Source organism: Vulpes vulpes, chromosome 1 (assembly GCF_048418805.1).
Source record: "Vulpes vulpes isolate BD-2025 chromosome 1, VulVul3, whole genome shotgun sequence".
In the NCBI taxonomy this organism is placed as follows: Eukaryota; Metazoa; Chordata; class Mammalia; order Carnivora; family Canidae; genus Vulpes; species Vulpes vulpes.
The window spans coordinates 192,915,029-192,936,661 of NC_132780.1; the positions used below are offsets into that span (position 1 = coordinate 192,915,029).

At 48.9% G+C, this 21,633-nt stretch overlaps 1 protein-coding gene across 1 annotated transcript in view; it reads right to left on the bottom strand.

Moving 5' to 3' along the window:
- Positions 1-2,544: 2,544 nt before the first annotated feature.
- The window catches only part of BEND3 (BEN domain containing 3), a 34,493-nt gene continuing 15,404 nt past the window's right edge, over positions 2,545-21,633 (bottom strand). Inside the window, exons 2-4 of the mRNA XM_072738218.1 lie at positions 20,338-20,385; positions 19,630-19,832; positions 2,545-6,155 (exon numbers count right to left, since the gene is read on the bottom strand). Coding sequence (XP_072594319.1) covers positions 3,900-6,155; positions 19,630-19,832; positions 20,338-20,374 — 2,496 coding nt within the window. The 5' untranslated portion in view covers positions 20,375-20,385 and the 3' untranslated portion in view covers positions 2,545-3,899. The remainder of the gene's footprint in view (positions 6,156-19,629; positions 19,833-20,337; positions 20,386-21,633) is intronic.

The window sequence follows — 21,633 nt, forward strand, 5'->3', positions numbered from 1 at the left end:
CACATCCTCCCCTGGGAGGCGCTGAGGAGGCCACAGGGAAAGACACGTAGACCAGCGCAGGTTCCGAGAGCCCTGGGCCCTAAGAAAACAAGAGGTTACGAAGACCGTCTTTTTTTTCTATTTTTATAACATTTTATATAACTCATAAAACAGTGCTTGTATAAAAATTCACACAAAGTTGCTAGAGAGCATACAATTTCCAAAAATGTCCTGGGTTTGTTTTGTTTTGTTTTTTTGTTACATTCAGTTTTCTAAGGATGCACTCAAATCAATGGTAAGATGCAGACATTATGCGGTATTTCATTATCTTTGGTAAAACTATGCTCATTATTTTGTCTCCTCACAGTATTAACTCTGATATCCACTTTGTGCAGGGTCTGCTTTCACTAGGATGTCAGAAGAACATTAAGGCTGGATCTACACGAGGCAAGTATTTCCAAATGGCATTAACAGCCCCTCGGCCCCCACCTCCACTCCTACTGCTAGCCACACAGCCGGGCAGGGGGAGAGATCGCAAGGACCTCCAAACGGGGCTCTCAGGACCCCACTGCAATCAGACAAGAAGCAAACATCTGGGGGGGAAGGTGGAAACTGAGGCCATCTCTAGAGGAACCCCAGTGGCCATGCTGCGGCGAGGTCAGGCCAGTGACTTACCATTTAAAGGGCGAAGCCTTTCACCGCTAAGTAGATCCCATTGGTTGGTTGATGATTGCTGCCGACGGTTACCCCCTCCACCCAAACTTAAAAAAAAAGGAAGATCTGGGGCCAACGCTGAAGGGGGAGGGGCACACTAACGCCCATGACACTAGACACAACTTTATTCCCTGTCAAACATTTGTTGTCATGTAGACACAGCCAAAGTGAACTGAAGCAGGATTAGAACACTTAGTACATTCATGACTACCTTCATACATTCTTTTAAGACTTACTAACGGAGAAAACGAGGGTCACTACCACCTATTGTGACTTGCTATTTTACTTAACATCAGAATGTGTCTGTGCTAATTCTTTAGTCCTCTGGATACAAAGGGGAAAAAAAATAATCCAAAAACAAGCAAGTAAAACCCAGAGTTTAGATGGGGAGGAGGATGGGGTTTACCAACACATTTTATGGAAAATAGTAAATTTTGAAAACAAAAGTTAAGTATCTTGTTACTTCTATTGCTTCACATAAAAAACTGCCCTGGAGCCCACCTGTATGGCTGGAGAACTGAGGACACCATACAGACGGACGCAGGAGCTGCAGGTGTTTCCTGATGAGACGGTCCAGAGGGACAGGAAACAACTCCCAGAGTGTGTCCACCTCTCTTCACTGAAAGGGACTCTAAGATTTGGGCCCGGGGAGGGGGGGGGGTGGTAAGTGTGGGGGAGTAGGTGGGGTGAGAGGTGGGTGGGCAGGAGGAGGCAAGGGGCAGGGCGGGGGGGGGGGGGGGGGGGGCGGGGCGGGGTAGCCCTACACAGGAAAGGTATTAAGGAAACCACCAAAATGCAGTTTCCAAAAACTGAACATGCTCTAGGTTGTGAAGAAACACATTTCATTCCTAGAACTTGTTGATTTCTCTGACGTGGGTAGATAGGACTTTTTATTATTAATAAATGATTGTGCTTCTGAAGTTGTAGGGTCATAGTCCACCCTCTAGAAAGCAGGGCAATTTTCACATGGCTTGGAATCCTCTCGGACACATCCTAGAGACCAGGACAAATTCCACGGCACTCTCCAACCACGACAGGGCTGGCGGGCGAGAGTGCCACTGCCGTCTTTGGGTAGGGCGTGTGCACGCACGCGCAAGTGTGTGTTGGAGAGACTAAGGCATAGAGAAAGGCCCAAGTGGGGGTAGGGGGGGAGTTTCCTGGCTGCTCTAGTCCCTTCTTTCCAGGCACAGAGAGGCTGAGCTCGTTATTCATGTAGGTCCCCTTCGTCCCACTTAAGTTTTTTTAGTAAGAAGAAATGTGTGTGCACGTGTGGGTGGGTGTGGGTGTGTGTGTGTGTGTGTGAGAGAGTCATTAAGTCCCTGTGCATTTCTAAATTTCAATAATTTAGGTCTGCAGTTTCAACAGAAATAATCTGTAAATGACATTTAAAAGCAAATTTACTAAAGTCAGATTGGCAACTTTACATTGCTCAAAATCCTGTCATTAAAAAAGAAAGAAAGAAAGAAAGAAAGAAAGAAAGAAAGAAAGAAAGAAAGAAAGAAAGAAGGAAAAAGGCCCTCTGGGTGCAGGCAAAATTCACAGATTGTTTCTATTATTTCTGCATTTTAAGGTAGCAAAACATTAAGCCACTAGGTTATTAAATCTGCAACATTCCACAAGGATTTCAGGATGACCCTGTGTGGTTCAGTTCATATTCTAAGTTTCTGGTATGAAGTGTTCAGTTTGAGTTACACGGCTTCCTTTCCCTCTTAGGGAGCTGGACCCCAAGGTCAGGTAGGTAAAAAGTACTGTTTCTCAGGACTTGACCTGCTGGGGAATTTGCTGACGGGATGTCCTGGAGAGTACGCCACTGGCCTGGAGCAGTCTGACCTTCCCCAGCAGTGAGGAAAGAAGAGAGGTCTGACTCCGAGGCCACGGGACCGGCCAGATGTAGGGCAGCAGAGCTTGGTGGGGGGGGGGGGGTTGTGAGGGGACAGCTGAGTGGACCCTGGGAAGGGACAGGGGAGCCCCATTTGAATGACCTGTGACCTTCCAATGCCAGGTATCCCCAAGAGGGCCCAAGGCCTGGGCTTGCCCTGAGGAACAAGGATGTGCTATTGACGGGAGGGGCCAACACTGAGGCGTGGTGAAGCCACCAGACAGCTCCCAGAACCCGGGTGTTGCACAAATACACACACGGAAAGTAAACAGCTCTGGAGAGCCCAGAGGGGCCCCTCCTTCAAACAAGAAGCCAAATATTCACACACACACTGTTTTTCAAGGAAATGTGTCCGCCCCGCCAAACAGCATCCTTGTGTAGAGAGGGAAGGGGGCAGTGGAAGGACACAGCTCAGAATGACATCGTGTACGTGTTTCCACGTCTATCTACATTCATGTCATCATCATCATCATCATCATCATCATCATCATCATCCAGTGTTCTCGTCTACAGAGAGTGAGCACAACATTCTACCGACGTGGCAACTAGGAATAGGCCAGGTCGCGTGAGTGGGCCCCTTCCTCAGCACCACAGCGGAAGGGAGAATGCAACCATGGTGGGAAAGGACGTCACACTATTCCATCCCCTCTACTGCCATCCAAGGGGCATTTTGACTCTTCCAAAGTCGGATGTAAAAGACAAGGTCAGAAATCGGTCTCTATGCCACCTGGAGCTATTATTAGCCATCATGCAGGAACATGGCATTTCTAAAAATTTCATAAATCTGAAACCATCTTTAAAAAAAAAAAAAAAGAATCCCAGCAACTGAAGTCATCTTACAGTACTTCATCTCCAATATTTAAGAGATAATTTTTCTAAGTAAAGCGGCCCCCAAAGAGCCCACTGATTTCTTTTTTCCCCTTAAAAAGGGTTTCTTTTTAATTAAAAAAAAAATTTTTTTTAATAAAAATGGAAGATGTAAAATGTGGGAAGAGGAACGGGAGAGAGGAGAGCTGCTGAATATGCATTTGAAATCGCAGGGGGCGGGGGACGCCGCCAAGGGGAGAACCCTACTCCTGAGGCCCCTCTACTCTCCGGGCTCAGCGCCCTCCCCGGCTGCGGCTGCCCCGCGGGGACACAGGACAGGAGTCGGGAGGGGGAGAGACCAAGCGCAGGGCCTCGCCCGCCTGTGGCTGGGTGGTGTTCACGTGTGCAAATGGACTAAGCCGCTCCCCACGGACATAAGGTGCGCGTCTGTGGACACCGTCCTCGTGCTCTAAAAGAACCGCCGGTCCCCGGGGTGGGGGTGGGGGGGCCCCCCCGCCGGTCACTTCTCCACTTTCTTGGCTTTCTTGAGGATGTCGCATTTCTTCCTGTTGGGGCGGCGGCACCGCTCGTCGATGCTGGGGATGCACTCGTAGTGCCACACCTCCTCCATCTTCTCCACCGGGTACACGGCCTCCACGTAGTGGCGGATGAGCCGCAGGCGCGTGGGGTCCAGCTGCTTCTTGTTGCAGGCGCCCGAGTGGTTGTACTGCAGCCGCAGGTTCTCGGCCGTGAAGAGTTCGGGGAAGAGCCTGACCAGGAGCCGCGCGGCGAAGTTGCCCACGGAGAGGCTCTGCTGCACGATCTCGCGCACCTCCTTGTCCGACAGCAGGTACGGCGAAGGCACCGGGAAGTCGGGCGAGGGAACCACCAGCTCGTCCAGGGGGATCTTGCAGAAGTCCTTGCTGCTTCTCTCGGGGGGCAGCGGGGGCCCCTCGAACTCCTCTCGGAACCTCTCGGGGTTGATTGCATAGCTCGCCAGGTCCCTGCACTCGGGGCCCGGCACGTGGACCTTGCGCTGCTGCTGGTAGGAGCGCCGCTGCTCCGTGTCCCGGCGCCGGCAGCGCTCGTCCAGCTTGCCCACGAACTCCAGCGTCCAGACGCGGTCGTTCTTGGCGCGCGGGTACAGCAGCTGCACGTAGTGGCGGATGAGCTTGATGCGGGACGGGTCCAGCTGCTTCTTGCCCAGGGAGCCGCTGCAGTTGTACTGTTTGCGCAGGTTCTCGTGCGTGAAGAGCTCGGGGAAGAGGTGCACCAGCAGGCGCGACGCGAAGTTGCCGATGGACAGGCTGCTCTCGTAGATGCTGCGCAGCTGCTCCTTGCTGAGCAGGCGCTCGGCGCCCGGCACCTCGAAGTCGGGCTGCGGGATCTCCAGCTTGTCGAAGTCGATGGGCACCAGCCAGATCTTCTTGGACCGCCGGCCGGGCCGCTCGCCCTCGAAGCTGTCCTCCACCTTGACCACGGAGATGTCATCGGGCAGGCTGGAGGAGTCGTAGCAGTCGTCGCGGGCCGCCTCGCCCTCGCTGCCGCCGTCCAGCGCCAGGCCCTCGAGCTCGTCGTTGAGGCGCTGGGCGCACTGCTGCAGCCAGGCGTCCTCCTCCTGCATGTCGGGGAAGTAGATCTCCGTGTAGTTGCGGATGATCTGCAGCCGCTGCGGGTCCAGCTCCTGCTTGCCGCCGTCCCCGTAGCAGCTGAACTGCTCGCCCAGCTTGCGGTGGTCGAAGAGCTCCGGGAAGAGCCGGTGCAGAAGGAACACGGCGAACTCGCCGGGCGACGAGGCTTCGTCCAGGAACTCGGTCAGGTCCTGCGTGTCCACCACGTGGTCCGAGGCGATGGTGCTGCTCCGCTCCAGGGACAGGGCCTCCTCCTGGTCCTTGCTGTCCAGGAAGTGGCCCGCGTCCACCTGCTCGGCCTCGAAGAAGCCGGCGACCTGGCCGCCGGGCTGACTGTCCTCCATTTCCCGCTGGGCCCAGAAGCGGCTGAAGAAGTCGTTGAGCTGCGGCAGGCACTCGGCCTGCCACACGGCCGTGTCCTTCACCGACGGGTAGTAGACCTCCACGTAGTTGCGGATGAGCTGCAGGTGCAGCGACTCCAGCTTGCGCTTGGCCGCGAAGCCGCACGCACTGCAGCCGCGGGAGAAGTCCACGTCGCTGAAGAGCTCCGGGAAGAGCTGCACCAGCAGGCGGCAGGCCAGGTCGCCGCCCGACAGGCTCTGGTCCACGATCTGCTTGAGCTCCGCCGCCGTGAGCTGGTACTCGGGGGGCGGCTGGAACTTGGCCACCATCTCGCTGGGGCTCACCTGCTTCTTGATGCGGCTCACCTCCAGCGACAGCAGGTCCACCTTGCTGTGCAGCTGGGACATGTTGGAAGAGAGCGTGTTGAGCATATAGAACATCTTCTGGATCAGAAAGTAGATGTTGGGGTCCCCGTCGCTGGCCGCCGCCGCCCCCCCGCCGCCCCCGCAGTCCCGCTTCTGGGGCTCATTCAGGAGCCGCAGCGGGGACGGGCTGTTGCTGGCGTTCGCCTTTTCAAAGAGCTCGTAGGTGCTGAGCCCGTCCCCGGCCGGGGGGTTCTTCTTCTCCATGATCTTGTGCGAGATGCCGTACAGAGGCTTCTTGTAGGACGGGGCAGTCGCGTCGTTGCAGGGCTCCTCGTCGCCGGGCCACCCCACGCCCGGGGCCTTGCCCCTGCCCGCCGGCTCCCCGTTGCCCTGGCAGGGCGAGCTGTTCTCCCGGTTGCGCATGCCCGCGAGGAGCGCCTGCAAAACAAACGGGGTGTTAGGCCGCGTGTCAGGCCGCCCTGAGGTCCTACCTGGCCCAGGGCCCAGGCCCAGAACGGGGGCCCCCGCCTGCAAGCGTGCAGCCTCGGCCCCGGCTCCTTCTGCAGCGCCAGGGCTGCACAGCCCACAGCAACCGCCGCCCCCCCAGTTCGCCCCTGGGGTTCCTGGGGACCCGAAGGCTTCAGCTTCCTGTGGCTTCTCCGACCTGGGCTCCGCGGCTGGCTCTCAGGTGGGGACCGTGAGCCCTGCCTGCAGCAGCTCCGGAAAGGACAGCTCCTGAGGTACCCGGCGGGGAGCACAGGCCCACCCCAGCGCTGCCCGCAGGGACACCTGCGACTGGAACACAGCTGGCCTGGATCGTCCTAGAGCCCGCGCAGCTGTGGAGCGCATGAGGCGACTGGGTCCCCAGGCTTCTAGGTGGCTGTCTGCAGCTGGTCTGGCAGCCACTCTCCAGGGGAGCCCCAGCGTCTTAGGGCAGCCACTGTAGGTAATGAATTAGTGCCTCTCCTGTGCCTCTCCAGGGGTCCTGGCCGGGTACTAGCCAGCCTTGATCAGCAAAGGATGGTGAGAAAACTAAACTCCACAAAACTGAGTTCGGGGACTACCTCCTCAGCTCACCCCAGCACCGCTGGCACACTCTGCAAGTCCACTCCTGCTGGACTCCAGGGCACCCCCAAAATCCCCTTTAAAGACCTCAAAGCTTGAGTCCAAGCTCCAGCACCAGCTAGCAAATCACCTTGGCCCTTTGAGAACCCAGAGTTCTCGTTGCTTTCACCAGTGGTTTCCCCTGTTGCCAGCCCCCACCCCCAACATTTTAAGAGGCTTATTTACGTATATATGGAAAAGTGCTGTTCCACACACGCCCAAAGGCAACTCAATGGAGAAAAGATAATCTTTTCAACAAATGATGCTGAACAATTAGATATTTATATGCAAAAACAAAAACTTCCATCATACGCATACCATATAAAGAAATTAACCCAAAATGGATTGTGGACGGGGGCATCTGGGTGGTTAAGCCTTTGCCTTTGGCTCAGGTCATGATCCTGGGGTCCTAGAATCGAGCCCTGAATCAGGCTCCCTAACCAGCGGGGAAGTCGGCTTCTCTCTCTCCCTTTGTACTCCCACCTCCATGTGCTCTCTCTCTGTCCTTCTCTCTCAAATAAGAAAAATCTTTATTAAATTTTTTTTTTTAAGATTTTGTTTATTTATTCATGACAAGACAGTGAGAGAGAGAGAGGCAGAGACACAGGCAGAGGGAAGAGCAGGTTCCACACAAGAAGCCCGATGTGGGATTTGATCCTGGGACTCTGCAATCACGCCCTGAGCCAAAGGCAGACACTCAACTGCTGAGCCACCCAGGCGTCCCTAAAAAAATTTTTTTAAACCAGAATACAGGGCAGCCCCGGTGGCGCAGCGGTTTGGCGCCGCCTGCAGCCCAGGGCATGATCCTGGAGACCAGGGATCGAGTCCCACATCGGGCTCCCTGCATGGAGCCTGCTGCTCCCTCTGCCTGTGTCTCTGCCTCTCTCTCTCTCTGTGTCGCTCATGAATAAATAAATAAATAAAATCTTAAAAAAAAAGTCTTAATAAATAAATAAATAAATAAAATAAAGAACTCTCAAACTCAATATTGACATACAACCCAATTAATGACTTCAATAACCACTTCAAAGGACATATATAAGTAGCAAATAAACATATAAAGATTATTAAGATATTAATAAGTTGCATGCAAATTAAAACCCACTGGGAGATCCCTCATCATCCCTACCAGAATGGAGACAAACAAAAAGACAACACCCAGTGTCGGAGATGTGAAGGAACTAAAAGTCTCATACACTGCTGGTGGGGACATAAAATTGTATGACCACTTTGGAAAACAGCTGGTAGTTTCTTAAAAAGTTAAATATACACGGACCATATAATCTGGTATTCCATTCCTAGATATTCATTTACCAAGCAAACAGAAAACACATGATCATACAAAGACTTGTACACAAATGCTCCCGGTAGCCCTATCTGTAAACACCCAAAAGCTGGAAACCCAGAATTTTATCAATACACAGATAAACAAACAGTGTTTCATTCATGTAATGGAATACTACTCAGCAGCAGAACTGATACAGTACTCACGAGGACTCTAAAAATAATTACGCTAAAGGAAGCCAAACAAAAGAGGCCATACTGCAGGATTCCATTCATGTAAAATTTTAGAAAATAAAAACCTACCAATACTGTTGGAAAGCAGATTAGGGCTTCCTGGGGGTGGAGGAAGGACGTAAAGGAGCCTATGGAAACTTAATCGTAGTTCGTGATTCATGTTTATTATCTTGATCATGGTGATGGGCTCACACGTCAGAATTTATCAAATGCTACACTTTAAGTATCGTGCCATTCACTGTATTTCAGTCCTGACTTAATAAGACAGCTTAGTAAAGCTGTTTTTGACAGATGTTAAACTTGACCCAAAAACTTACTGGAAGGTGTTTTTGAGGCTTTAATTAAGAAGAGCTAACTGGCGAGCAGCGGTGGGTGCAGGGGAATGACCACACAGGGCTGAAGCACAAAGTGTTTGCTTTCACGGACAGGTGTGTGTGCCGGGCAACTGCAAAATTGATAAAGAACAAAGTGCATCCTTTGGATGTTTCCACACCCAGGGAAAAATGTGGTTGGAAAAACGGTGGCCAAGGCTAGTGCTTCTGAAACCCTAATATACCTATGAATCTCAACTGGAATCTTGCTACAATGCAGATTCTGGTCCCTAGGCCTGCATTTCTTTCTTCTTCTTTTTTTAATTTTATTAATTTTTTTAGTAATCTGAACAACCAACACGGGGCTCGAAGTCCCGACCCTGAGATCAACAGTTGCATGCTCTTCTGATTGAGCAGGCAGGCGTCCCTGGGCCTGCCTTTCTAAAGAGCTCTCTGGCGCTGTGGGCCCTCTCTGAGTAGCCAAGTCCTGGAAGACAGTGTCTGCTCTCACTCTGTCTCATCCAGGCAGATTCAATGTCATGTCTAAGTCTTCGGGGAACTAATGCCAGCACAAAACAGTACGTGACGTGTTTTTTTCTTGTGGCCTAAAAAGGGTAGGGAGGAGAGACAGTCCCAAGAGGCTAGATTTATAATGGCAGGTGAGCAAGACAGTGGTGCCAAGGTCCATCTTGGAAGGCCTTTCTAAAGAGCTCCCCTCCATTCGCAGGTCTAGATGAAAACAGAGACCGAGGCCACATAAACATGTAGGACTTTGATCTCTCTCAACCACCCACATGTTCTATTTCACTTTGTATTTTAAATTAATGAACTACTTCCTGGTCCCTTTTTTTTTCCCCCAGTCTTTTAGATAATGGAATAATCTGACTCACACAGAGACAGGCTGATTTTTCTCCTGCCTCTCTGTTGATAACAACCATGCAAAAAAGAAAAGCTACTTCACTCTGTAAGAACCTGAAGATAGAGGAATTTTAATTATGCCATGGAGCTGGCCAATACTTTCCCTAGGGTTTGTTTGTATAAGCAAATGAGGGTTCAGAGGCACCTGGCCCTCCTACATCCTTCCTCCTTCTCAAGGACAGAGGACCAGGGGCCTGCTGGGGCGGGGGTGGGGGTGGGTGGGGGGGGGGGTGGGGGGGTGGCGGGAGAAGCCTACCCGTGAATGGCCTGCCCTGCCGCCCGAGCCTCTCCCACCTGGGGTCTCCTCACCCCACTGCCTGCAACCTCATCGCACTGTGTGACTGCTGACGTGATGGGAGCAGGCCATTCCCCAGCCCTTCCCCACCCAGCACCTAGCGAAGTGCCTGGGACACAGAATTGCTCGGAACGTTTGTCAGCCACATGCACGGATGGCTAAAGCAGGCCAAGGTGTTCTATCATTCTCACATCCAAGAAAAGGGAGCTGTTCGGATAGGCCACGAGCCTTATGAAGAACACATCTGTAGAGAGGCATAAATAAAAGTGTGGGTGAGATCTCAGCTCCGGAGGTCCTCTGTGACCTGGGCCAAATCAAATGATTTTTTTGTGCCTCGGCTTCTAGACATTCAGGCATAAAGGACAGGAGGTCTCCCGGGGTAGTTATGAAGACGCAATGAGATCAAGCACGGAAAGCCCTGCCTGAATCAGAGTAAGTGCTTAATAAATATTCACTGTTAAAATATAATTATTACTAAGCAATGCTACTCCTGAGCCAGAGCAGAGGTAACACACAGGGCCTTTTATTAAACTAGTTGTAAAGATTACCCTCAGCCAGTACACAAAAGGACTTGCCTACCAGTACAAGGCATCAGGGTAAGTCACTCATAAAAGGCACTTCTCGGGGATCTGTTTGCCCCAAAGGCTGGGGGGAGGGGACGAGTACTGGACACTGAATGAAGGTGGGGTTTTAAGCTCTTTACATATCTTTTGTCCTGCCTTTTTGTCTGCCTTCCTGCAGAAGACAGAGGATTATGAAGGGAGGAAGACACACACACACACACACACACACACACACACACACACACACACCAGAAACCTGGAGAAAGGGAGGGATGGAGATAAAAATCTTTACCCCAAACACAGTATGTCTGGAACGATGGATGGATCGTGACCCATGAGATGAAGTTGATTTGTTGGTTCATAACCAGGAGAAGAAAGAAAGAAAGAAGGAAAAAGGCAGGGAGGAGGAAAAAAAAAAAAGAGAACAGAATTGAAAATACCAGGGTGCACAGCATATAGTAAGAAAACGAGGGAAAGTTCTATTTCGTTTCTGTCTGTGTATTTACGTACAAACCCACGTATGTGAGCTGTATTCCTCTATCAGAATCTGTGACTGTGGGGTCACAAAAGCAGGGCCCTGAGAGTTCAAAGTGCCTTGCTTGCTAATTCCCGTAGGCCGTAAATTAAATGTGAGCAACTTAGTCACCATTAAGTTCAATTACACCAAAGTAATTTTGGAAGTCCTGTGGCTCGTGAGATTACCATGAGGTTTTACCAATATAGAGGAATTTGAGTTTCTAATGGCAATCACTAAAAAAAATCATAAATACATTATGAGTCGTTTTAGAAAAAGGGTCTTCGCTTTACAAGTGATCCCACTAATACATTTAAAATGAGATTCTGGGGACACCCGGGTGGCTCAGCGGTTGAGCACCTGCCTTCAGCTCAGGGTGTGATTCCAGGATCTGGGATCGAGTCCCACATCAGGCTCCTTGCGGGAAGCCTGCTTCTCCCTCTGCCTGTGTCTCTGCCTCTCTCTCTCTCTCTCTCTCTCTGTGTGTGTGTGTGTCTCTCATGAATGAATAAATAAAATCTTTAAAAATAAGTGAATAAATAAAATAAGATTCTGTGCAGAGGTCACCAGAAACATCCAACGCAGCAAAAGTGCCACATTCTAGACAGAGGTCTGCCCCAATTAATATCCAGTAAGGAGAATAAGTACAGGGAAAATTTTCTGGGTGAATGGTCGGAATGCCAATAACAAAGAGAAGTCACCGCTCTCCCCCACGTTCCTACAGCGGGCAGAAGGCCAAAGTGTATCAGAACTGGAAATCCCCTCTAAAACTCTCACTGTTCAGGATCATTAATAAAAATATTTCAGTTTCTACTAAGCATGTTAGAAACACTGCCATCAACTAGAAACATTGTTGGCTAACTTGCTTGAATAAAATATTAAGTTAGAGTCCCAGTAGAGGGCAACATTCCTCACTCCCAGAGACCTTAGATACACAATTCCACACAAAACACAACGGAAGCACCAAAGAGAAGGTTCTTAGATATCCCGGCGCTGGTGTCCTGTCAACTCAGTGTTCCAATTAATTCCGCAAACGCTGCCAAGGCGACAACGGGCTGGCTGCATTTGCTGCTGATGATAAAATCTCTGCTCAGCTGTCTAGGAGTATCAAGAAATCTTTAAATCTGTGCTACTTGGCACTGGGTGTCTGGCTGACACCATTCCCAATTCTCCGAGGCTCATCTTCCAGCCATATGGGAACTCTGCAGCAGAGCTCAGGCTCTGCGGTGCCAGCATCTCTCCTGGGTTGGGCCAGGGCATTTCATTCTACTGCTAGCACCCACCCTCAGGCTCAAGAGGGGATGATGCCCAAATTCCCTCTGCTGGGGAATATGGACAAAAAGAGAGCTTGTTGGGCTCCAAGTGAGGGTAAAGAGGCCACTTAGGGGAGAGTCCATGCGTCCCTGCCCAGCTACATCCCAGGGACTGGGTCACCAGGGAGACGCTCCAAGCATTAAACATCTTGCCTCGTGACTCCAAATCCAAGCCAGTCACTGAATTCAGCTCGACAAATGAGGAGTGGCTAAATGGTGCCCAGAGAGTCGGCAAACTGGAACACCAAGAAAGCAGCACGTCTTCCAGAGAGTACGCAGTAGAGAATTCATGTGGCATCAAGGGCCAACCAAGTGAATGGGCTCCTGGGGGGGTTGGCATACCTCTGCCCCACCCTCCCAGCTCCCACATGAATGAATAACCAAGGCAGAGGTGGTGCTTACCTTTTTCACTTTCAAGAGAATTTTTCTCTTCACTATTACCATCATCAAACGACCAGACACAGTTAGCAATAAGGCCTGGAAAGCTCTCTACCTGCCAGAGCCAGAAAACAAATACGAAGTGCCCAACATCTGGCAGGCACTGTGCAAGGCTCCGGGGACACGGAGGACAAGCCAGACAGTCCCTGACCTCATGGCATTTACCCTGTGGGTCACCCTTATACTGTTAACAGATGAAGAAATTGCCCTGATGCCTGAAGAAATACAAATCTGGGAGATAAAGCAATTACAGTGGAGAAGAGACAGGCCAGGAGTGGAGCAAACCGTCAGGCCAGGACACCTTCAGGGACTTCTCCCCACATCTTACAAACACTGCGCAGCCCTGGGGGCCACCAGCACGGGGTGGAACTGCCCAGTGTGAAACCAAGCAGGCTCGCGAGCACTAACTTTTCTGAGCCTCGAGAAAATGGGAATGGCACAGCACCTCTCTGCTGCGGTTACAGAAATTATTTTGCATCTCCAGCTGGTAGCAGAGCCACTGACGCTTAGGAGGTATTCGCTTAGGAGGTATTCGGTATGTTTGCACTGAATGAGTGAGATGACATTTCCATTCTCCAGTTGGAAAAACAAAACACAGTGACACTCTAGCATTAAAAACAAACAAAGAAATGAAAAACCCCAGGAGAACAAAGCTAACTCCTGCCTGGCGTGCAGCTCTTGACGATTGCCCCCACTTCCGTGAACAAAAAGATGATTACCAATAAAAATGTTGGCTACTCACCTCCCACATCTGCTGTATTTGGCCATGAAGCCTTTTCCAGTGGAGGTGCCAAGTAAGTCTTTATACAGCCTTTTGTTAGGTTTTTTGAGGGAGGTTTTATGTTTCTTCGAAGTATTGTGCTAAATGTCACTCTGAACAAGTCGTCAGCACTGACAGGAATCTGACTGTGATGTACCTTTGGCATCAAGGTGACCACTCAAATCCTACCCTCCACCCTTCATCCTCTTCCCTATTCCTCGGGCTCGGGGGAGAAGATGGAAGGTGGTCTATGTCCTGACGTGGCTGGGGTTCGGAATCAAGGGCACCAAGCCTGGGGTGTCCTAAAGGGTGTCAGATGGTCTCCCTTGGCAATTCCATGCCATTTTGGTTCTGGTAAGTGTGGAGGGAGGCAGGTGAATGCTGACACAAGGGGGAGGGGGAGGCTGGAGATGGGGACTGCGAGGAGGTTCTGAAGGCTGAGCTGGGGCAGGCCCTGTGCTGGGCTCCCTCACACACAAGAAACCAATGTGAGGTAACTACGGACTCTTCGTACAGGCTGGCCCAGAGGAGGTGGGGCTCGCCTCCCCAGGCACAGGGAGTGAGTGATCCCAATCACTCCTGATACTTCGCACCAGGAACAAGGCTGCCCCACTGGATCCTGGCACTTTAATTTCTATGCCTGACTTGTCGCATCTGTCTGGTAGAGCTATTACTTCTCTCATCACTGGTTTGTCTTTTGGATTAAACAAGGAATGGTGCCATTTGTCAAGAAGGCACTCGGTCACTGGTCATAAACTTCTCTTCCACTTTTTTGGGTTATCGCTTGTTTCAGCCTCCTGGATCCTCTTGTTTCACTCCAGTAAAAAAGCCACATACGTTGCCCCCAACCACCACCTGCATCCTGCCACCTTATATGTAAGAAGGATCAGAGAAGATTCGGGGGGAGAAGGATCAAGGGCTATTCACTGTGAATTAGAACTAGTGCCATTTTGAAAAATCAACATATACTAGAATTTCATAAAACTGATGGGATTGTTCTAAAATCCCAAGGGTTCTGAGGCTATTGATTTACTGACACATCAACTCACACAGACTTTTAAAAGGAAATACTGCCTTGAATTTGCATGACACCTTTCTACAAGGACCTCAAGAATTTCAAAAGGTTTGTACTTACATATATTCTTTTTGCAGAACAGGAAGGAGTGCGTGGATATCCACTTTACCTTACGTATAGTAGGGAGAATAAACAAAACTAGTGAAACCCTCAAAATAAAATCCAGACTTAACATGTCTTTTCCAATCTAAAATCTAACAGGTTAGACCTGCCTGCTATATCCAATCTATTGAAAAGTAAACATAAATGCCCAACTAGAATATGTAAATTGGACGAGTGATACTAGAAATATTCAAATACAGTTTGGTTCCCTTTTCTCCAAAAGTGTCAGAGTTCCAGGATGATGCCTGAAGTCCCAGCTGAACCTTGCTGCTTCACCAAACTGACAGGCCTCTGAAACTTTCCCATCGTTTATGCGATGCTCAGGGAAATCCCTCCACCTCAATTGGGTTCCAGCCCAATGCTTCACATACTGAAGGAGTCAACTAAAATACATTATCAGAAGAAGCTTCTCCTTCCCTCTCTGCCCACTCCGTCCCCTGTGATGCCATTCCAACAAAACCATACTGAAGGACAGGATAAAAAGGGCTCCATTGTGCAAGGAGACAATGGGACCACCTCAGACGGTCCACAGAGGCCACACTCCAGCCTCTACACGGTCAGAATCCCTTCCTGGGGTGCTTGTTGTTTCTTACTGTGGTGAACTTTTATAAAAATGACAAGAGCTGGGCAGCCTGGGTGGCTCAGTGGTTTAGCGCCGCCTTCAGTCCAGGGTGTGATCCTGGAGACCCAGGATCAAGTCCCACATCGGGCTTCCTGTATGGAGCCTGCTTCTCCCTCTGTGTCTCTGTCTCTCTCTCTCTCTCTCTCTGTCTCTCATGAATAAATACATAAAATCTTAAAAAAAAAAAAAATGACAAGAGCTACCCTAGCCTTGTGTGAGAGCCTCTCTGCAATATGAGTTTGTTGTTCCTACCGTCGTGGGTGGGGGGAGCCTGTTCTTAGGCCCTCTGTGTCCAGGCTGGCCCACGGGACTTGCTCTGACCAGTGGAACATCAGCACACGTAGTGATGCAAGCAGAGGTGTGAAGAGCATCTGTGCTCTGGAGCCTGGCCTCTCTTGCTCTTACAACTCTTGCATGGTACATGAACAAGCCTGGACTAGCCTCAGGGGACCCGGGGGATGGAGAACATGCAGGAAGGGAAGCTGCAGCAGGCCGAGCAGAGACCCCAGACACGACAGTGGGGCCATTCCAGATCGCCCAGCCCCAGCTGTGTCAGACCAAATCAGGAACTATCAGCCGACCCACAGAACTACAAATATAAGCGTAGTTATTTTAAGCTGCCAAGATTTGGGGTGGTTTGTCACATGGCAAAAGTGAGCCAATACACTCAACTTTGTGTTCCATTTCTTGAACTCTGGCTTTACTTGCAAACTTGAAGGAGTCTACAGAATTGGTCCTAAGTAGAAATGTAATGTGACACACAGAAGAAGACGTTTTCAGGAGTTTCTTTAGGAACCTAACCTAGTGCTTTTCAAACTAACTCGACACTTGCAGGATAACCTCGAGGCATCAAACCCATAGAAAGACTACAGAGGACACTAGGTTTATGTATATGGACAGTCGGTGCGGCACTGCTTACAGTAACACGGGAGTGGGAGACATCTATGTAGCAATTGTTAGGAGAAAGGATAATCAATTATGCTGTAATAAGGACGCCTGGGTGGCTCAGCGGTTGAGTGTCTGCCTTCGGCCCAGAGCGTAATCCGGGAGTCCTGGGATCCAGTCCCACATTGGGCTCCCTGCATGGGGCCTGCTTCTCCCTCTGCCTGTGTCTCTGCCTCTCTCTCTGTCTCTCATGAATAAATAAATAAAATCTTTAAATAAATTAATAAATAAATAAATCATGCTGTGATATAAAACATAAGAAAAAATGGTTACCTGTTTCTCTTTTTTCTTTTAAAGGCTTTATTTGAGAGAGATGAGTGAGAGAAAGAGAGCACACGAGCTGCTGGCAGTGGCGGGGGGGAGCTGAGCAGGAGCCCAACATAGGGCTCGATCCCAGGACCCTGAGATCATGACCTGAGCCAAAGGCAGACATCTAACCCACTGAACCACCCAGGTGCCCTGGTTACATGTTTTTCAAACAAGCTATTCTACTAACCATCTTAGAGCTCTCATTCTACCCGTATGCATCTCACTCTGCCGTCAGGAGTCTGAGATTTCATCTGCAATCAACACTCACTGCACTGAAACCTGCTGTCCACACATAAAACTGTCCCCAGAGTCACAAGTCACACAGCAAGTGGCTGGTGTGGGCAACCAGAGTCAAGGGTGGGATATCCACAATTAATTTACTTAAAATGCTCATATAGTTATAAAAAATTTCAACTTTTTTTTCCTAGGTGGGCATTACTGATTTTTTAAAATGTACTGTTGGAATATGAGTCATGGTTGTTTTGTTTTGTTTTTATTTTATTTATTTATTTTATTTATTTATTCGTAAGAGATACAGAGAGAGAGGCAGAGACACAGGCAGAGGGAGAAGCAGGCTCCATGCAGGAAGCCCGATGTGGGACTTGATCCCGGGACTGCAGGATCACGACCTGAGCCCAAAGCAGATGCTCAATCACTGAGCCACCCAGGCGTCCCTGAGTCACGGTTGTAAGTCAAAACAACCAAAATGTCTTATCAACTGACAAATGGATGAACAAAATGTGGCATATTTACGATGGAGTATTATTTGGCCATGAAAAAGAAATGAAGAATTCATCCAGATGATCCTTGAAAATGTTATGCTGAACCTTGAAAATGTTATGCTAAGTGAAAGACATAAAAGGCCACATATTCTATGATTCCATTTGTATGGAACATCCAGAATAGACAAATCCAGAGGGACAACGTAGACTAGTACTTGCCAGGCACTGAAGGAGAGGAATGGGGAGCGACTGCTACTGGGTACAGGGGTTCTCTGCAGGGTGATGAAAATATTCTAAAACATTATTATAGTAATAGTTGTAAAACTCTGTGAATATACACAAAAAAACCCACTGAACTGCACAACTTAAATTAGTGAATTGCATCGTATGTGAGTTATATCTCAAATAATTGAGGGGGTGGCACCCAGGTGGTGCAGTCAGTTGGGGGTCCAACTCCTGGTTTTGGCTCAGGCTGTGATCCTGGGGTTATGAGACTGAGCCGGACATCAGGCTCTGGAGTCTGGGAATCCCTCTTCCTCTGCGCCTCTCCATCCCTGCTCACTCACTCTCTCAAATAAATAAATAAAATAGATCTTTAAGGGGGAAAAAAAAGCTGTTTGGGGGAAAAAAACCTCAAATAAATAAAGGTATCCCTCAATGATCCATAATATAGAATGTAGGCTGATGCTCATTATAATATAAACATGCATATTTAAATCCTGGTGAGAATCTTAATCTCATTTTGCTTATTATAGTAAATGACAGTTTTACTTATTGAAGACTCACTCACTAAATCTCTAAAATCCATGTACTTCCAATTTATTTGGATTTGCCCTAGCATCTAATAGTTTTTTGGTTGTTTTTTTTTAAGATTTTATTTATTTTTTCATGAGAGACACAGAGAAAGAGAAGCAGAGACCCAGGCAGAGGGAAAACCAGGCTCCTTGCAGGGAGCCCGATGTGGGACTCAATCCCGGGACTCTAAGATCACACCCTGACCCAAAGGCAGACACTCAACCTCCGCTGAGCCACCCAGGTGTCCCTTATAGTTTTAATTCTTTAAAACAAACCAGTAACAACCCAAAGAGTCCCAGGCTGATGCTCCATGGTGTTCTGGCTAATGATAATGAGATTGAAAATATGGGCTCTCTTGGACAGTCAGACAGCAGTTGAATTCCTCTCTGGGTCTCTCAAAGAGCCTGTGAATCTATGTTGGAGAGCTTGGGAAAATGTCCTTCTAAGAGTTTAAGGTGTAGACTGCTGGTCCATGGGGAGGTGCAGAGGTGAAGCATCCTAGGCCAGAACCCCGATACCCCAAGGCTGCCTCTCTCTCCTTGGTCTTAACTGTTCTGTGTATGTGTCTTGTCTCCCACCTGGACTGCTGGTTGCTAGAGGGGGCCACCATGTCCAGTTCTGTTGTCTTTCTCTCTCTTAGAATTTAGCCAAGTTCAGGGTGGTGCAGTTGGTTAAGTGTCCAACTTCCGGTTTCAGCTCAGGCTCATGAGATCGGGACCTGCATGAGGCTCCATGCTCAGCTTAGGATTCTCTCTCCCCTTTCCTCTATCCTTCCTGCTCGTGCATGCAAGCGCACATGCTCTCTCTCTCAAATAAATAAATCGTTTTCTTTTTTAAAAAAGAAATTTAGTCAAGTTCAATGTAACCAGCAGGTGATGAGAAAAATAAAGTGAATTCATACATAAAATCATAGGCTAGAAAAAAAAAAAATCATAGGCTAGGGAGTAACAGGTATGTTACAAAAGAATTCTGCTGGGCAGCCCGGGTGGCTCAGCGGTTTAGCACCACCTTCAGTCCAGGGCGTGATCCTGGAGACCCGGGATCGAGTCCCACATGGGGCTCCCTGCATGCAGCCTGCTTCTCCCTCTGCCTGTGTCTCTGCCTCTCTCTCTCTCTCTCTCTCTCTCTCTCTGTTTCTCATGAATAAATAAATAAAATCTTTAAAGAAAAAAAAAGAATTCTGTTTACAAAAAGATTCTCTGAACAAGTTCTCCTAATATAAGAGATGGGCTTAATTCGGGAAAAGACCTCCCAACCCTCAACTATTCCAGGAATCTGTGTACAGTGTGTACTATGTAAAATGCAGTAGGCTTTTCTTAACGGTCCTTCCTAGCAAGTGGAGCAAAGCAAAACAAAGAACTCAAAAGCAGGTTACACTGTGCAGACTCCCCTAGCCCCATAATGAATCCAGACATATATAAGAATTCTAGCTAGAAAAGACACCTTCTAGAAATTTAAGCCAAGGATGGGACAGCTGAAATGAAAGCTTTCTCGTGCCCAAGGGTTTAGCAGTCGCCTAGATGCCCACAAGTAGAGAGAGAGAGAGAGAGAGAGAGAGCATCTGAGGGTCAGAGCCCAAGCAAACGGCGGAAGGGGCTGGGCCCTCACCTCGGGAATCAGCCGCCGCCTCTTCACGCTGGGGACAGAGTCAGGCTGGCCATCGCCACCCGGCTGCTTTCGCTTGCTGGAATCCTGGAGGGCAGTGAAGACGCTGTCCAGAGGGTGCTTCTCAGAAGACCTGGAACTCACTGAGCAGTCCAGGGCAGCATCTTCGGCCTCTGTCTCCACTTTCACAGTGTTATTTTTTAGAACTGTGGCAGAGAAGAAATAGGGCTCAGTGGGAAAGACCACTGGGCCGCTCGGAGATTAGCAGGGTTCCTGGAGCGGGGGGTACTGGCGGGCTGCCCTGTGACACTCTCACTCAGAAAATAGAGTCTAGTCACATTACAACTGCACTTTCCAACCTAGCGATGTTTATCTTACCGTGTTAGTGCTAGACAGTAAAATGACCCTGCAAGAACTTTTTGGTCAAAACTGGTTTTAAGGTCTTTTTTGGGGGAAAGACAGGAGATGGAGAGAAAGAAACAAATACTATCTTTTAAATGATACTTTAAAAAAAGTAACTCTGGAAAGATACATAAGACATTTACAGCAGGTAAGTACGGGCACAGGGGGATGGGAAGCAAGCGTGAGAGGAGGCTTTCTATTGATTTTTCACTCCGTAACTTTTTATATTTTTGAACCATATCGTGTATGACCTAATAAAAAATATTAAATTAAAATTACTTTTTAAAAAGAAGCTTTTTTTTTTTTTACCTTCTTCTACATCTTCACTGAATTCAGTTGAGTTCATCTTCTATTCCACTAAATGAAAAGACAAAGACAAAGTCTTGATTTATTGCTTGATTTATTTCTTAATTTTCCATACCCATAAGAAATTCCCTTTCCCTCCCAACCCTGGCTCTGGGTAATGGAAGGTTAAGCTGATACTGTTCCCTCACATCATGGAAAACTGCATCCTCTCAGTGTTTGCCTGCAGTCGCTCAGAAGCAGCCAGGCCTCCCGAACACCCTCTGGGGGGACTTCTCCGGAACTTCACGCAGAATGCGTCTTAAAGCATCAACAGAGTCACTTCCAGACCAAGGGGGGAATGTTATTTGAGAAAATCAAGTCTTACAAAAGACCCAAGTTCGGGTGATCTCCTGTGGGTCCCTGCTCTCTGAATTCCAGCCACAGAATGAAAAGGCTGGCTGAGGATGTAGGCCGAGGCTCCTCTGGACACGAGCGGGTCATGAGACTCCAGGTGTTCCAGAAAGACCCACGCCGCCCCTGATGGCAGCCAACAGTCACATGGCTACTGAGGACTGGAAGTGTGGCCAGCCCAAATGAAGATGTGCTCTAAGTATAAAAGTACACTCTGGATTTCAAAGATGTAGCAGAACAACAACAACAAAAAAAAGTAAAATATCTAATCATTTTTTATGCTGATTATATGTTGAAACGATAATGTCAGATTTATTGGGCTAAATAAAACTTTATTATTAAAATTAATTTCACCTTTTCTTGTAATGTAGCTACTGGTGATTTTAAAATTACATAAGTGGCTTACATTCTATTTTTATTGGATGGTACTGGTCTAGCCCTTCCTTCCAAAGCAACAAGAAGAGTCAGTGTGGGTTTTTAAAACTCTCGAGCTCCACATAATCTGGTCCAAACCCTTCTTCTTACCGATGAGGGAATGAGACAGGAAAGGGGCAGGGGCGCCACAAGAGAGCGAGGGGCACTGTAGGGGCTCCAGGGTCCAGTGCAGAGGCAGCCCTGACTCCCACTCCCACTGCCCCAGCCAGAATGGAACGGACACCATGATCACAAGTGGCATTAAGTCTCTGATATTCCCCAAATTACATAACAGCATCCATAAATAGTATAAGGAGTAAATGAGGTAGTGACGTTGGAAAACACGGACAGCCTGCACTATTGCCATTGAGTTGCGGTTCCCACAACTGATTAAGCTGCCTGCAGATACTAAGTTCCCATTTTGCTTAAGCATCAGAGGAGAGCAGGACTAAGAAGTAGCTTTTAAGAAATTTCTAGAAGGAAGAGGGATGCTAT